The sequence below is a fragment of the Thunnus thynnus genome, chromosome 9, assembly GCF_963924715.1.
Source record: "Thunnus thynnus chromosome 9, fThuThy2.1, whole genome shotgun sequence".
Lineage (NCBI taxonomy): Eukaryota > Metazoa > Chordata > Actinopteri > Scombriformes > Scombridae > Thunnus > Thunnus thynnus.
Window position 1 is genome coordinate 8,679,789 of NC_089525.1, and position 17,919 is coordinate 8,697,707.

At 42.2% G+C, this 17,919-nt stretch overlaps 3 protein-coding genes across 5 annotated transcripts in view; 1 reads left to right on the forward strand and 2 right to left on the reverse strand.

Moving 5' to 3' along the window:
- nrg2b (neuregulin 2b) overlaps nucleotides 1-12,697 on the reverse strand; it is a 69,610-nt gene extending 56,913 nt beyond the window's left edge. The window contains exon 1 of the mRNA XM_067598652.1: nucleotides 11,962-12,697. Coding sequence (XP_067454753.1) covers nucleotides 11,962-11,974 — 13 coding nt within the window. The 5' untranslated portion in view covers nucleotides 11,975-12,697. The remainder of the gene's footprint in view (nucleotides 1-11,961) is intronic.
- Nucleotides 3,335-5,856, forward strand: purab (purine-rich element binding protein Ab). Its single transcript, XM_067598646.1, has one exon. It carries the CDS (start codon nucleotides 3,442-3,444, stop codon nucleotides 4,285-4,287), a length of 846 nt encoding a protein of 281 aa, XP_067454747.1. The 5' UTR covers nucleotides 3,335-3,441; the 3' UTR covers nucleotides 4,288-5,856.
- A 1,047-nt stretch (nucleotides 12,698-13,744) lies between the features above and the next one.
- The window catches only part of psd2 (pleckstrin and Sec7 domain containing 2), a 34,159-nt gene continuing 29,984 nt past the window's right edge, over nucleotides 13,745-17,919 (reverse strand). For all 3 annotated transcript variants that reach the window (XM_067598649.1, XM_067598647.1, XM_067598650.1), the window contains 3 exons: nucleotides 17,603-17,747; nucleotides 17,214-17,357; nucleotides 13,745-16,859 (listed from right to left, as the gene is read on the reverse strand). In XM_067598649.1, coding sequence (XP_067454750.1) covers nucleotides 16,629-16,859; nucleotides 17,214-17,357; nucleotides 17,603-17,747 — 520 coding nt within the window. In that variant the 3' untranslated portion in view covers nucleotides 13,745-16,628. The remainder of the gene's footprint in view (nucleotides 16,860-17,213; nucleotides 17,358-17,602; nucleotides 17,748-17,919) is intronic.

The following is a 17,919-nucleotide window of genomic DNA, read 5'->3' on the forward strand; positions in this document are numbered from 1 at the left end:
CACGAGGGGTCACTGAATGGTTTGATGAGTATGAAAATGATGTGAATGATATGCTATGACCTTCACAGTCACCAGATCTCAACCCAACTGAACACCTATGGGAGATTTTGGACTGACGTGTTAGACATCGCTCTCCACCACCATCATCAAAACACCAAATGAGGGAATATCTTTTGGAAGAATGATGTTCATCCTTCCAGTAGAGTTCAGAGACTTGTAGAATCAATGTCAAGGTGCATTGAAGCTGTTCTGGTGGCACATGGTGGCCCAACACCTTACTAAGACACTTTATGATGGTTTTTCCTTGAATTTTTCACCCATATATGCTGTATATGCTCACTATGCACGCTATGCACGCTACAGGAGAGCACACCCCAAAAGCTGACTTTTTCCAAACTATTATTCGAGTCATTGCAGTTTACTAATATTATCTTGGGATGCTGTACAGTTTAATGACTCTATGGCAAGACGTGGAAGCATCAGTTACCCTAATCTGCTGGTATTATGGTGGACAGACATTCTACCCAAATACTTGCCAATCCTGCTCAGCTACAGCTAATAAAATTTTCACTGAATACAATTCCACCAATGAAGCAAGAGCTTTGCACAATATGCTCAGGCTTTTTATGGTGTCCACAAGCATCCCCTCCTCCCTCAACCAGCACACCAGTCCCTGCCTCCATCTCTATATCCATCAATCAAGCCATTCATAAGATTTGCCTTTCCCTCTCTGTCAGGAGCTGTGCGCCCTTCGGTAGAGGTCAGAAAGCCTTTCATTGTCCATCCTGAGAAAGGGATAAAATATAATGTCATATAGGGGACATGATAAAGAAAATGTATGAGAGGCTATTTCATCAGTGTTCACCCACATCATTGCCTCATCCACCTGTTTCACCATCAGCAGGGTCAAATCAGGGACCAGTCTCTGTCCATGGTGCTGAAAAGGCTTGACAGGTTTAGTGCTCTGTCCCAACAGGCCAATCACATGCTGCTTCGAAAGGACTGAAGGCCACAGCAAGATTGGTGCAATGAATGTCTGTCTCTTCACTCTGTGTACATCTTTCCTCACTGTAACATATTAATCTAAGATCAAAATAGTAAATCACAGTTTTGTTTCAGTCCTGAGTGCTGTCCTTGGTCCTAATTGCTATCAGATGTGTAGGTTTTTATCTTTTTAAGTTAAATGCTGATAGTTCCACATTATTTTGATTGCTGCTCCAATCCGGGTAATCATCCCTGCATTTCAAGTGGAAGATACAGACCTCTAGAGTCTGTGATCCATCCAGTGACCCACCCCCACCCCTGTCCCTTTCCCCCAACTGCCCACCCATTCAGCAATTTGGCTCTCCTTCATTCATTCAACCACTAATGCATTCATTAGAACCCCCACTCAGAGACCTCACACACAATTTAAAGATCCCCCCAGGCCTGTTTTAAGATGTATATAAAATACTCTACTTTGAATAATAATTTGTGTCTGATATAATTTTTCTATAAAAAAGTTCAATTATCTTGAGTTGAATATTGGACCAGGATTGGCTTTCAAACTAGTTGTGATGTCACAAATCATGTTCATCGGCCCACCCCTTAAAATTGGATTTTCAATAAGCTCAGAGAAACTTTCCACTTTCAGCAGATAAATGTGAAAACAGCCTTCTAGTGTCAAATTCTGCACATACATCATTCTGCACGGTGAAGCTCAAACCTTCAAATGTAAGAGTAAGAAGAAAAACAGATTTTTGAGTGGAGGGGGACTTTAAGAATTTCCAAATTAGCCTTGAAAGTAAATGATTTGTTGAGATCATGAAGGGGAGTAAAAACCTATTCCTGCTGACTGACCTGAGGAGGACTGCCACCAATTACCTCCCTGATTGCCCTGACACTCGTGCTGAACCAGTGGGAATTGTCAGAGTGGCTGTATTTGGTAAAGTATCGGCATGGCAGCAGGGTGTTGATGAGGTCACTTGAACTGGCTTCTCATGATACACTTACTGCCCAGTCTGCTCCAATGTCGGAGCAGTGCTCTCTTCCTTGTCTCCGTGGCAAAGTGGTCCTTTTTTGTTTAAGTTACTATACAGAATGTGTCTGTTAATCTCTCCCAGATTTCTTATTTTACAGTCCTATTTCCCTTATTTTACTACATCATTGGCAATACTCATGAGCAAAGTCAAATCCCATCTGTTTGTTGTACTTTATTGTTTTGCAGCCTTTGGATTGGACATTTCCTTAAAAAGCTTATTGTTTAAAGTTTACACTTAAAGCATAGGTGGCACTGTGTGCATTTTCCAGATTTGGTCTTTTGATATCAATAGTATTCTGCAGCTGTCCAATCCCATTAAGCCCTTATCCTATCCAGCATCCATCAAGTCTCCCACATCATTCCTCTTCGTGAGGTCTGCTCCGCCCCTCCGGGACCATGAATGCCACTGCTGCTAAAACCTCATAACTTCACCAGGGACATTTGTTGTACCTTTAACAGTGGGGTTCAAAAAAATCTGTCAACAGGATGATCAAGTACTAAAACGATGACAAAAATCTTAACTGACATGAGGATACATCGTAGGTAATACACAATATAAACTGATATCACAGGTATTGTAAATTGTATAATTACACTACAAATACATTACAGTTTCTTTCTAAAGTTGAAATCACAATTTGCATGATTTTCTACTGCCTGTGGACATTCAATGGCCCTAACCCACAAGTCCTAAGATTAACACAGGTGTATGTGAAGTGAAACATTTTTATTGAGAAACAGTGACACAAGTAAATCCAATCACAGGGTAATGATTCATGATGCTTCACAGTGTGTCAGCCCCCTCCTTCAGCCTCCCACACAGCCATCATCTACAGTTCATTCAGAAATTTTTCTCTAACCCTGTTCTCCCTGTCTCTCTCCCTACAGAGGGACTGTCCGGGTTCGCTGTCCGTGGTGCTGAAAAACCCAAACAACTGTCCATGGTGCTGAAAAACCCAAACAACTGTCCGTGGTGCTGAACCACCAAAACCAAATACCCTTCTGGTATGACTTTTGTTCCACTTCTGTCTGTTATTGGTTTTAGACTGTGTGCAGAAACGTGTGATTATCTATCTATCTATCTATCTATCTATCTATCTATCTATCTATCTATCTAGGTTGATTTTAGTACTGCAATGTTTTATAGGATCACATGGGTGGGGGTTAACTTCAAGTTGTTGCAACATAGGGCTATACTAAAGGCTGAAGTGAAATTTCTGTGAAACGTTGCAAAAACACTGTGAGTGTCTTGAACGCAGCCCGCTCGGAGTACTACAGTATAACCAAACTACAGTTACTTTCATTTTTTCATCCTCTTCTCCTCTCTCGTCTCGCGATAGAGCGGCGGAGTGGTTTGACGGGCAGTCGAGGTTGCAGCAGGCAGAGGGAGACGGTGGAAGGTAAAGCAGGGAGGCAGCATCATGGCGGACAGAGACAGTGGCAGTGACCACGGAGGGCCCACCGCAGGCCCCGGCTCGCTGCCCCCGGGTGCGATGGGCGCCATGTCCCGGCTGCAGCACGACACCGAGGAACTCGCCTCCAAGCGCGTCGACATCCAGAACAAGCGCTTCTACCTTGACGTGAAGCAGAATGTTAAAGGCCGCTTCCTAAAGATAGCCGAGGTCGGAGCTGGGGGAAACAAGAGCCGCCTCACTCTCTCTATGTCGGTTGCCGTGGAGTTCCGCGATTATCTCGGGGACTTTATCGAACATTACGCCCAGCTGGGCCCGAGCAACCCGGACATGGTGCAGGATGAGCCCCGGCGGGCGCTCAAGAGCGAATTCCTAGTGCGGGAGAATCGGAAATATTACATGGATCTGAAAGAGAACCAGAGGGGGCGGTTCCTGAGGATCCGACAGACCGTTAATCGGGGGCCCGGATTGGGAAGCGCGCAAGGCCAGACCATCGCTCTGCCGGCGCAGGGTCTCATCGAGTTCCGCGACGCTTTGGCCAAACTCATCGACGACTACGGCGTGGACGAGGAGCCGGCAGAGCTCCCGGAGGGCACCTCGCTCACGGTCGACAACAAGCGCTTCTTCTTCGACGTGGGCTCCAATAAGTACGGGGTCTTCATGCGGGTCAGCGAGGTGAAGCCCACTTACCGAAACTCCATTACGGTTCCGTGCAAAGTGTGGTCCAAATTCGGCAACACCTTCTGTAAATACGCGGAGGAGATGAGGAAGATCCAGGAGAGGAGTAGAGAGAAACGGGCCTCCGAACTGCTACCTGAGGGCCCGCACGGCGGAGATGACGGCGACGATGACTGACGCGGATTTTTGGAGAGCAGAAATGAAACAACCAAGACAAGACTGAACTCTGAGAGAAAACGAGACTTAACTGTAAAATAGAAAGATAATTTCCAAGGGAATCACCCCACACACACAACCTCCACAGACATGGCAGCACCTCTGCTGTCTCCTCGCTCATTTTACTGGATGTCACCCCACTTACCACCCATGTAACAGTAAGCCGCTGCTATCAAGGATTGAACTGTAAGATATGAACTGTTTCCTACTTGATTTAAATGACAATGAACAGAGTGTTTATATCTCTATCAAACGACAGATTTTGCACACATCAAAGCTATTTCGAAAAAAATGTTTAAATGTTTTCAAACTGGTAATATACTAAGATTTAATCAAAAATAAAAACCTGAGGTCTATTATATAAAATGACAGTCTTCATGTAGAACGAATATTTGACATCAGCACAAAGAGAATATATTATGGACTTTATGAAACCAAAATCTGATACCAGATGTATAGTTTATTATAAAGGTACGCAGAATAAATATGAAAGCGCTCTAAAAGTGTATGAATTGCAGAACGCAGCACTACAGGCCTGTAAACACCTGTCAGCATGCGTGTAGGCTCATGTTTCGAAAAGAAGTTTGGCAAAGTAGGCTATAGTCTTTAATTTGACCTAAAACGTAGTAGGCTAATGAAAGCATTTCTATCATGCCATTATGGAAAGGTTGAGACTCGAAAATAAATAAAAGCCTATTTTGTGCGACTCAAACAAATGGGATAAATCTATCTCAAAGCTACTATATTGAATATCAACCCTCTTGCACCATGTCCATATAAACTTAAATGAAAAAAAAGTGCTAACTTAGATGTACTAATTATGATTTTGTGAATCAGCTGTAAAAAAAAAAATCCTTATTAAGATACCCACGTTTTCTGTGGGTTAATTTTCTTTGTTACTTTGTTGTTTTTTCCTCTGGGGGGGGGGTGGGGGATGCAAAAGGATGAGGTCCACTTGTGGGAGCGCAAGGCGCAAAAAAAATAAAACAAAAAAGACGCGCCAGCGCGCGGCGAGGCAACACATCCTCTCTGACGTCATTACAACCCGTGCCTTATACACTCCACTCGTTTACGTGTTCTCACGTGGATGGTCTGTGACCTCGACCGCTGTACGTTTTCATTTACGAGTGCTGTTATGTAGGCAGAAATATATACTCATCAGGACTGCTGGATTCACACCCCTGCGGTGCATGGAGCATGGGTGGCAACACCAAAAGAAGGCTGAATGGCTACTTGGAGCTGAGGGGCCAACTGTGATAGTGGGCAGAAACTGGAGCGGGCCCTTCAGAAAGATGAGGTGCTGCCGTGCTTACGAGTTGGAAACAGGGGAGGCCTCAGTGCCTCACGGCACCGTGGAGCCCAGAGTCCATAGCAGCACCCCTGGCTGGGCGGCTTCTCACAGAGTAGAGATGTGTCTCCCTAGAACAGGGAAACGATCCAGGATGTACCGCCTGTGGCAGCACTGGGTGTCAGCATGGAGATTCATCTGGAGATGTTACGGGTGGCTTTGCACACCATATGCACCATGATGTTTAAAAAAAAAACAAAAAAAACAGCAGCAACAAAAAACAAAATCAGGAGCGGCTGGATAAGGCTATTCGTCAGAGCTGAGGTGGATGGTGTTAAAGAGCCAGGCAGTCAGCCAGCCAGGCAGGCCAGCCGGCCGGTCCCATGCAGTCATTCTGAGTGCAGTCCAGTGGATGTAGAGGCCTATCAGTGCAGGGCCAAGGCAGTATCTATCTCTTTATGGTGCTACAGCCCCTTGATCGCTCCTTAGGAGCCTCGCCGCTCAGAATATGTCACTTTTGCATTATTGTTATTCTGATGCTCTTTTTTTTCTTCAAAGTTCTTTTCTTCACATCTATGTTGTCCAAAACGTGTCAGGTTTCTCCCTCCCAGACAGAGAGGAAACCACTGACTAGTGTAGGACATGTCATATTAGTGTGCAATATTGTGTACGTGCCAATCGCGGCATTGTATCACGTGTATAGACTATAAAAAGACGAAAAAATGTATAGGCTATGTGATCAGTAGATATTTGAAAGCATGATGATGAGGTTACTGAATCTGCATTATATTTCCAAAATGTGAAGTCTTTCTTCTCAAGCACTTGCTCAAAGTGAAAAAAAAGTCAGACTCGTAGTGAGCTATTTTTTCTGTCACGTTCTGTAAACCAGTAGGCTGCCTTGTCCGTCTATCAGTGCGCGTAGACTAGTCCAGGTGTTTTACGTCCCCCCACAGAGTCACCCCAGAGAAAACCCTTTCCCTGCTTGTTCCTCTCCGCACACACAACACAGACAGTCAACAACCTCTGACTGTCTCCATGTCAGCCCCTCTGCAGTGTCCTACACTCAAGTTGAATAGTATCTTGGGGCTTTGGTCCAGGGGTGGCTAACACACTCACACACACACACACACACACACACATACACAGTCTCCCCCTGTTGAGGCCTCTGAGTGTTGGGAGGCCTCTAAAGTATTTTGAATGGTGTCTAGAACTGCACAAGGCCTCCTGTCATTAGAAGCCAGGAAACTGTGTGTTTGGAGCCTGAGCGCGTCCCCTCTCTCACCTGGGACTGCCGTTCGCAGGACAGGTGAACTACGATTCGGCGTGGCTGCGGTTTCACTTGAGCTAGGTGATAGTGATCGGCCGCAGCAGACCCAAAGGACAGAGGAGTTTGTTGTTGTTTTTACAGCGAGGATCACAATCCTCTCTGATGTGAGCAGACTGATCTCAGGTCTGCTCCTCTTTCCCTGCTCGGGATTCAAAGCATAAAAAAGGCCCCGGCTTATTGTCCATGGAGCGAAATTGTCCAAATGCCCAAACCTGCTCTTTCAGACTCACAGTCCATTCCTTCTTTTGGATCCGATCGACCTCTAGGCTTACACTGAAGTGCTAGTTAACAATCAATATGCTCCGAGTGTTCACCCATCAGCTTTATTTAAAGCAGGTCGGCCTTCAAGAGCTTACATGACTGAGCCTGGTCACAGGCCCTGTCAGTGCGGCGTGCCACCTAGCTGGCATGAAGGGGAAACACAGACTGCATGGATTGCAGCTTTACAGGCCTCAGCTGGATAAAAAGCTGCTAATGTAGTTACAGCCCGGGCCTGTCAGACATGTGGGATAGCTGCGGCTAGACTGAAGCAGAATTCCCCACAGCACACCTGGGCTGAAAAGGTATCAGAAGTCCTGTTGAATCCTCGCTTTAAAATGTTGATCTGTGTTTGATTGGTCATGCCTGTTGCAATAGAGCCAAGAAAAAGTTTTTCCAAAAAATCCCATCTGTTCCACGCAGGACGTTTTGGCCCAAGTTTGTCTCCGAGTGTTGGTGAAAGGCCCGATGAAGCCTGGCACTGCACTGTAGGAGCTTACCAGCAGCAGCCTACCATGACCTACTGACCCGGCTGTCAGACAGATCCAGTTAGGACTTTTCTCTCTCTTTTGGAAAAAGAACAGGAAATCTCTCTCCCCTCTTGAAGAGATGACCATATTTCCTCAAGCCACATATTTAAAAGCCACCTATGACTATGTGCCTAACAAAGCACATGTGAGGTCAACGTGAGTTCAACATGAGTACGGACTCTGTTGTGATACAGCACTTATTCCCCAAAGTGTTCTAGCTTTAGTTTGATTGAATTTAGGCCTCCAGGAGGCTCATGCTACATGAAGACTGGAAATATAACACTTCCTTTCTCTCTTTCTCTTTCTCTAATGGCCAAATATAAGGAGAGCTCGAACCTGCTCATAGAGTTCACTTCTTTGTGAACACCTCTCACTCTTTGAAACGCACACATTATTTTAAAAAGACGCGTTGTCTTGTTTTGTTACAGACTGTAATCTCCAAATGCTACTGGGTCAGTTGTGTCTTTAGTGCAAGCTCAATGGCAGTTAGAGAGAAAGGAGGCACTGGTGATTTTACTGAAAACAGTGTGATCAAATCTGAGAGCTCACCCAGTGTCACAGCAAAACCTGGAGTGACCTTGCAGCCATGTTGTGCCCACATTACACGGTCATCCATTTCTGGGACTCAATTGCAAAACGGTATAAAGATGTTTTTTGTCTTGTTTTCTGTAAAGTGTCGGTGGTCAAGCTGTGTGCTGTCCTCAGTGGCTCTGGCTACATTCAGTGTGCAGAGGCGAGGGTGCACTGAAGCTGACGAGACGATATTTTGGCTTATTATACAGCGGTAGCCATTGTAGCAATCCCTGATCATATTATTATCCTGCCTTTTGTCTGTTATTACCGCAGTGTTCATTTTGTCACATTTTGTTTCAAAGAGCTCTATTTTAACTATATTTGTTGCTCTAACAGGTGACCGGATCATTCCTTACACATTTTAACTGATGGAAATAGAAAAAAAATATTTGTATATGTAATATAAAAGTGCAGCAGTAGCTACTTGCATGTAACTCAGAGTGGGATTGCTATGATGGCTACAGCTGTAGGTGGCTCCGTCTGCTTATTCCTCCCGTTTTGAACAGGGAGATTGTTCATGTTTCTGACTGCATACAAACAGCCACATGTACATGACTTAAAACAGCAAACTTCCACAGATGAAATGTGGGTGGAGGCTACACATCTCTACCAACCTGTACAAATACTGACATAAAAACAGACTGAACTTCCACAAGGTGTTCCAGACAACCAAATCTGCTCCGCATCTGGTTTCAGTGTTGTAGTCTTTCATTGGCCATTCAGAGTTCCTGGTTAATCACACAGCCAATCGCAGCCTCTGGTCAAAGCCAAGCACTAAATGACTCACCACAAACCACTGACAGAGGAGCTCATTCAGCACGTCTTCTGTTTGCACACGCACCAAGTAGTAGGGTCCATCATGTTTGCAGACTGTATAGGCTACTGTTGTGTATAGTTATAAAGACATTCTTTCAAATGTTTTGAAGATGTTGGGAAATGGATCCTGGATTTTAAGGGGTGGGGTCAATGCACAATGAACATATCCCATGTCACCGTTTGGTCTAAATCCCTTTACCATCCCCATATGAGATAATATGTTGTATCTTTCAAAAATATTTTATCTGTGGCGTGTGTGTGTATATATATATAAATATATAAATATATATATATATATATATATATATATATATATATATATATATATATATATGGTTTGTTATATATGATGCTCCTCCTTTCAGAAAAATATAACATGTAAACAGGAAAAACACATTGCTGTTTTTTTTTCCTTTGTATTTTATACTTACAGAAAGCATTGAATAAAAATGGATAAATACTTGCACTTTAGATATATTAAGAAAGATAAAAATCTGCATATTATTTTTGATAGGGATCTCACATTCAAAGAGTATAAATTACAGGCTTTGTGACTATTGCTGGACAGAGATGTACTGAGTTCTACTTATTGAAGTATATTTTGTCTGTGTGTCAGAAGGTTTACTAAAGTAAATTGCATGATAAAGTAGTGCTACACCGATATTGTTCTTCTTTTTTTTTTAGTTGGTAAAAATGTCTGAAAACTGTGATAACAACCCTCTTGTATCATGTTTAACCTCTCCTCACCCCTTCTAGACTATTTCTTACTGAAATATGGCCTTTCCTGACCACATGACGATGGTGCTTACTTTGGCTTTGACATCAAGCTCATCCTATACATCTCAACATCATCATAACTCGCGTCCTTACACTTCATTACTTTCTGTTATGTACTCTCACTACCTTATTAAATTTCCGTTGATGGCAAAAAAAAGGTGTGCTGTTTTGTACATTGCTGTTGGTTTTAATGTTGAGGGGGGGGGGAGCCTTGTTGTCTGAAAAATGACTAATCGCGCAATAAAAAATCATTCCACATGTCCCTGTCTCTGGCTCCGTAGGTAAAAATTTAAAAAAGACGAAAGGAAAACATTAAAATTTTCATTATATGGAGACTCTGTGACATACTGTTGCAACTGCTATTCCTGTTTTAGTGCATATTGACCATATTCTGATACACATAAACACAATACATATATATAAATGAAAGACAATATGTATAAATGGGATGTTAACATAAAGGTTCATTTATGAGCACTGCTAACTCTGTGGATTCATATAAAGCTGTAGAGGAGGTACCTCTGTTGGCTGTCCTTGGAAGGTTTTTTTTATGCATTAATAAATAAATAATGCACAAACATAAGAGGAGGAAACTACAATGGAGTCATAAAAAGATTTTATACAGTGCTCCAGACATCTGCTTTTGACTTCCACATGGAAATGAAAGGTTGAGAGCCAGACTGCTGCCACGGTATGAAAGATGACGCGCTGTTGACAGAACAGTATTAACTACCATCAGCCAGGTGAGGATTTTTCAGACTGCTATAGGCAACAAGTCAGTGAACGGAAAAGCAATAACACTGAAACTGAAGGCACCTCACATTATATCCTCAGCTAATACGAACCAAACCTTGTAACCAGAAAATTTTGTGGCAGTGATGTAAGGAACAAATTTGGTTTTTAGGAAGATACAGTGAAATTTTAATTTTATTTTTTTATTCCTTTTATTAACGATACCTCCCTGGTCAATAATGAACAGAGGTGTCTTGTAGGAATCTATTTCTGAATCATTTTAAACATGGAGGCATTAACCCTGACCAACTGATTTGAATTGGACCCTTACGTTAATATGGCAATAGCTTAGTAGTAATATACAGCAGCTTTAATGCTCAATCTTTCTCAGATGATATTTATTTAATTTGATACACATGGTCCGTCCTTTTTGAAATGTGCAGCCATGCCATGTCAACTCAGTGCAGTTCTTGTGCAGTCTAAGACGTGTTGGTTTTAGCGTTTGGCTTTTAAGTTATAAACCAGCAGAAGACATTTTGAAGGAGCAGATTCATACAATACTCACCTTTGCTTTTCAACTACAAACTTTTAAGAATACATCTTTGTGTTGTTACTGTGGCTGAATATGCAATCTGTAGACCTCCTTTCAGCTGAATAAAGTATTTGTTCAGAGTAACTCCATAACTTTACTGATAATCCTGTAAAACTAGCAAGCTAGCAAACTAGTTTATAGTGAATTAAGGGCCTATATCGAAAAGAATATATGACAACCCCAATTATAACATAAAACACTTTTGCAATGCCTGTTGTTGGATAGAGTTTTTGAGTTTAGACTTTACGTAAAACAAGCTAGGCTATTTCAACATATTGTGTATCACATTTAAATCAAAATACGTTAGCTAAAAATACCTGAATAGCTCAAATAAAAACAAAACACTCAACAAAAACAATTGTGTTTTAAAAATTATTTCACTTTTTGCCATGTGAAAGAACCGGCGGGAACCACGTGATGCATCTGTTAAAGTTGAATAACAGCTCTCCTTAGGCCTTTTTCATGGCGGACATTTTGACATGTCACAGGGCTTACTGGGACACTTAAATATAACCGCACCGTTGTTAGTGTTATTAGTCAAACCTGTGCTTTTCCTGCCATGAAAAATCAAAATGTTTGCTGTGGAAAAGGCCTTCCGTTACCTTCTTCACAACTTGCTACTTTGTCCTGCTCTTTTCCAGAGTTTAGGGAAGTTTACCCCAAGATACACTTGTCAAACTCTTCAGTTTTTTGGGGGGGTTTTTTTGTCAAAGTTAAGCATAGAATAAAACATAAACCTTACCTCCGAGTGGCATCCCTGTGGTTCGGTCACATACTCACAGCTCTGCCAGCAGTTTCAGGAGCACAGACTGTTAGCATCTTTCAGGCCTTCTTTTTGAGCTCGCCATCTTCTACCATAACATTCAGTGACACCATATTTTGTTGCTGTTTGACGACGCAACTGCTTGTTTCGGTAAGGACTTTAGAAGACTCATTAGAAATGTCTCCATAAGAGCAAAACTCCAGCTAAACACTTTTGTGGGTTTAAGTGAGCGTCCTAGGCATTTTTGAGGCTAAAATACTTTAGCAATCACACAAGTAGAAACTCAATAGCCAAACAACATTACAGCTATATTCTGGCCAGTGTGATAGAATGCTACTCTTGGTTTTTTTTTTGGTTTTTTTTGTTTTTTTAAATATTTTCTTTACACACACACACACACACACACACACACACACACACACACACACGAGTAGCTACATTATTGTCATCTCATTATAGTGATGATTACAGTGACCAATGCTAATTCAAAGAATGCTCATTATTAAACCCACTCTATCTTAAGTCACATTAAAGTAGAAATCCAGGGTGAATAATGTCAGGCTGAACAGTATTTAATAGTACACTAATAGTGCTTTTAACAAAGGAAAAGGATTGAAAAAGAAAAATATATTTTTTTAATGTGCACAAATTCTATTGATTTTCTTTTTTCCCCAGAACAGAAGTTGTAAAAGGGTATTGAGTTATTATGTTTTGGGATATACCGATATTTTTTTTCTAACAGTTGAACATGCTAGCCATTTGATAAAATGTTAAAAGACTGTATATTCTAACATTATATCTTATTAACATGCTACAGTGTTATTTTCTGAATGGAGGATTTGCAGGTCTGTCAGAAAGTTCTAACCACAGCAGATATCATACACAAACGTTGCTAAAAATACAACTGAGCCACAAGGAGAGAGGGGAGACATGAGTGTGGATCCACAGGGGCATCATGCTAAAAATGAAATGGAATTTGTTTATCTTGTGCACCAACTCAAAAAACTATAAGCTGAGAAGTCGGTTAGCTCAGTTAGTTGTAACCAAAGGTGTTTCAGGTTTTGGTTTTGTTGCTAACGTAATTATAGGTCACTACTTGAACGGATACATAAATGATCCATCATTTTACAGTCAAAACAGGCTCACAATCTGTCTGACAATTTTCACTAGTCAGTCTACCCATCATGACAGAAGTTTACAAATGTAGTCATAATTTCTCAGATTCTGCAGCTCCTCCAAAATATCTGCTGATGCAGGAGAAATACTGCAAGACACCTGAGGGAAGGATTTAAGTGGCTGGCATAGTGGTGCTGTTAAAAGTTTAGATTTGATGCCTTAGCTGTAGTTAAAAAGTGAATGGATGCTGCTTGATGCTCATGCACCAGGTGTGTTTGGTGGTATGATGTCACTGCAGAGTTTCCAGAGGCTACTATAGTGCAAACTAGCATTGTAAACATTATATGCCATAACATGTCAACTATCATAACAGGCCTGTTTGAGGCCTCTTACGATCCCCTTGTGAAATATATTTACTGTATAATAATTATATTTCCATTTTTGCTTTTGCAGACTGCCTACAGATTTAAGATATTTGATACAGCGCGTCTTTACTAGTTTTATGGCTCTAAACAAAACATGTTCAAAATATTATACAAAGCGATATCTACATATCAGTGATGTCAATGGCACCCAAATTAGCAAACTACTACACATCTGTTTGGTGCATAATTAAAAATATTAATAAATCACGACTACAAGCATCTGTATAAAAGCTTACTTTATGAAGCACAGACTAAATATTCAGTAAATATGTCCTTTACATAGTATGAGCATCCTGTCAAAAACAGTTCAGATATACAAACAAAACAAACAAAAAGACAGATCCAATGCTGACATCAAAGTGCCGAAGTTGTCATTTTTTTTTTAAATAAAACATAACAATCAACAAATATGTTTTGTCACAATCCTATATTACAGCACAGGCCTACCCTAGCACATTGGGAAACAATGGTTAGCACAACAGCCAAAGTGACTATAAGGGGAAGTCTCCCTGTAAGAAAGCAGTTATTTATCCTAACAATACAGCTTTATAAAATGGTACTTCCTCTCTGAAAACTCAGCTCCATTTCATTTCATTTTGGTCTGTACAAGGATCCGGGTCCAGGATTCCAGCTGTAATTCCAGGTTTCCAGCCAAGTCCCGAAAGGATCTCAGATCCCATCAGTCACAATACATATGATATATGAAGCAGCAGAAGCGCTGTGTCCAGAGCCACAGATATGATTGTTCATACTGTGGATATCCACAGCTCTGGTGATGTCGACATGCTTCTGTGCCACGCTGAGGCTAAGTGAGGGGGCACTACGCTCACTGATCTACAGTTGTGTCATAAGCGAATTACATAGAAAGAGGAAAGGTGTGTGTGTGTTTGGGTGGGTTGGGATCAATTAAGGTGCTCACAAACAGCAGTACCGCTACCCCTCGCACTACATCCCCATTACACAAGTCATCCTTCCAAGAGAAACAGGCTAATGTGTTGTTTTTGAAAAATGTGTGCTGGGTGTCCGTTTTGCCTTGTTCTTGGCGGGCAGAGACGGTCTTACTTAGAAGACCAAACCAGCCTCTTCTTAGAAAACAAGTCTTTCCTCCTGCTCGTCCTCACCCACATGGAGGATGTTTTGATGGCTACTCTGCTGGTGGAGTTGTTTTGCTGCTGTTCCCCTCTCTGTTTCCAGTATGCTGCTGACAGTTTTCTTGACTTTAGCACGCTAAGCTGGAGCAGTCCTGCTGCTACACTCTCCAATCAGCCAGTCTCTGTCTAAAATAAGCCAGGGGCCTGCTTTCCCAAAAACATCTTCATCTGTTGGGAATGATGGCAGTGGTAGGAATACACCAATACAACAAACAAGCTATGATAGGTCCATGTAACATGTTAAAAAGAGTAAAGATTGGTTACATTTTCTGTTTTCAAGAGGTAAACGTACATCTTTTGTCACAAGGATGGTGGCTGCCTTTGTGCAGAAGATGCTTTTGACAGATCCAGGCCTGATTGCGATGGCAGTCTCATTCAGCAGAAGGCCATTGGATTGTCTCTCAGCATCAAACATGCCCAATAGCACTTTGAAAATCTTCATACAAAACATGACCCTGCTATATTCTTCCTGTTGCGTACAGCTTCCAACATCTCAACTGGAACTGCTTAAAAAAGCATGCCAATGCGCACGCACGCACGCACGCACACACAGACACACACACACACACACACACACACACACACACACACACACACACACACACACTATCTGACCCATTCTTATGCCACCCACCTACACTTTCCTGTTCTTCCCTTCATTTCAGTTTTCAGAAACTTCACACCAAACCATACAGTATATTGTTATATATCAGCTCAGTGCACTCTGTCATGACATAAGAGGAGCAGTAAGGAGGATAAAACAGAACATGGCACAGTGCTTTCATTCAGTCACATACTGTTATCTTCTTTGAAATGTTAAAAACAAACAGAATTATTAAATACATGTCAGTATTTAGGGTAGCGGCATCTTAAAAAAATCACAGAAAGAGACTTGTGATCTTTCTGATCCAAGTCCTTCTTTCACCTGTTGGGGGAAAATCTGACAAGTGACAACTAACACTCGCTCGTGTTGAGGTGCCCTTGAGTAAGGCACTCAACCTGCAGTTCCTCTGGTGAACAATTAAAACCATGTTTCCTCCGGGCGGATCCACGTTTGAATGTAACTGTATGAATGTCAAGAAGGTAATTACTGAAAACGAGCAAGCTCACTTTGTGTAAACCCTTCCTGCTGTGAATAAAGGTTGGAGAGTCAAATAAATAAATAAATATGCTATACATGGGAAGGACTTGATCCTTCTGAGAAGTTCTTTTGAGTTTGTAGTTGTGAGAGTTTTCTGTAACCCTGGGACAGATATGTTGATATCTCCCCACTCCACCCACACTGTAGGTCCATACACACACCTGTGAGTGGCTGGGTGTGTAAAAGTGAGCGGTAAAAACAGGCCAAAATGCTACAGTAGTACCATGTCCACCATCTCCATCTCCATCCCTGCCTGATGAGGACAGGACAGAGAGGAAACCAGACCTGTTGAATGTGAGCGGTGACGGCTGTTGAACGCTCACTCGTGTCAGGTCTCTTTGTCTCTCTTTCTTTGTTCTCTGTCCGGCCTTAAACGAACACATTATAAATTATTCTTCTCGAAACTAAAAACACAATTCAACTAAAGACATCTGCAAAATAATACTGATGATGTTGTTATAAATAGTGATCACAGTTATGATCATTTTTAATGTGCAATAATAAAAGTTCAAAGAACTGAGGTTTGGCAGGGTCAGTCAGTTGCTAGGTATCAAAGGCGGGCTCTTCATCTTCGTCATCTATTGCTCAAGGACAGAAACTTATCACCAGGGCTGATAAATTCTAGGAAGGATATAGAGATGCACATTTCTTCTGTTGCTGCACACTCTCTTATTGTGAGTACAACGGGAGGAACGGAGGAGCCCAAAACACAAAAACAAACTAAAAACTTGGAAACACGTTGAAGGGTTACGCTAGTTTGGCTTGGAGGGATGTTGTTCTGTGGGCTGTGGTCTCTGGTCCTCCTTCCCCCACTCAGCTCCTCTGTCCCGGGGCAGTGCTTCCAGCGGCCCTCCCGTTTAACCCACTTTGAGCCTGACTGATGGACGGGGAGGACTGCGTCTTGCGGAGGAGGCACTCACGGCCGGCCAGGCCTCCCTCCATGATCAGGCCACCCATCACGCTGGCCTCAATCTTCTCGAGATCGTCCGTCTCTGCACGGATTTTGGCCTGCAGGAGGCTGATATACGTCTCATAACGAGTCTTCTGCTCACAGAGAAGGGAGGAGGAGGAGGAGGAGGAGGAAGAGGGAGAGATGGGTGTGTTAAGGCAAGGAGACCAAAAGGAGAGGAATCAAGAGCAATGGCCTGATATGTTAGATACAGTGTCACCACACAGCAGGTTTTACTTACTTTACTGACACATTAATGTAAAGATTGACAGTTTAAGACCCTTAAAAAACATTAAAAATATGTATTTTGAGGCTGCAAATTATTATCATTTTCAGTATTTCAATTTTAGAGAACAAACTGATCACTTTTGAGTTTTATATGCTTCTAATAAAAAATCTTATAATTACAAACTGGCCATTCGTCATATTCTTGATCACAAAGACTGTACCTCATACGTGAGGTAGTGCTCTTTGAGGCGGTACTCCTCCCAGTCGCGGCTTTTGGGGTCGGATGAAGGCAGGTTTTTCCGGTGCTCCTCCAGCTCCAGGCTCATCTGCTTCAGCTTGCTCTCATGACTCAGCAGCTGCTCCTCCTGCACCAATCACAGCCCAGACAGACACCGGAAGACCCCCAAGACAACCAATCAGATGCAAGCGGACACAAATAGAATATATAAAAATGTAATGTAGTGAGATGTAAACTTTGTGTAAAGGTTTTTAACCAGGAAGAATTGTGGGCGCTGCTGTACTATTCGGTGTACTGGGAAAATGCTTACTGCTAGAATTTCAATCATAAATAGACATTTATTTGCACTGTTTTCTAACAATGTGTGTTCACCTGCTTGAGTCTGGTGGATGAGGACGGTAGGATGGGCCGACAGAATTTCTTCATGGAGCCAATGGCAGCAGGGAAGGCCGGGGCGGAGAACAGCGCTGCTACCAGGTTTATCCGGAAGATCCAAGACATCATCTCTTCCTCACTCCTGAAGAGAAAGACGGAGAGCAGGTGAGTGCAGAGAATGACAATTACTTGATTTATCTTTATTTTGTTATATATTCTAGTTTAGCAACAGTCACGCAGGTTCGTCTTAACGAAAAGGCCGGATACATTCAGTTAGCTGCAGAAAATTATGGCAAAACAATAGAAAATGGTTC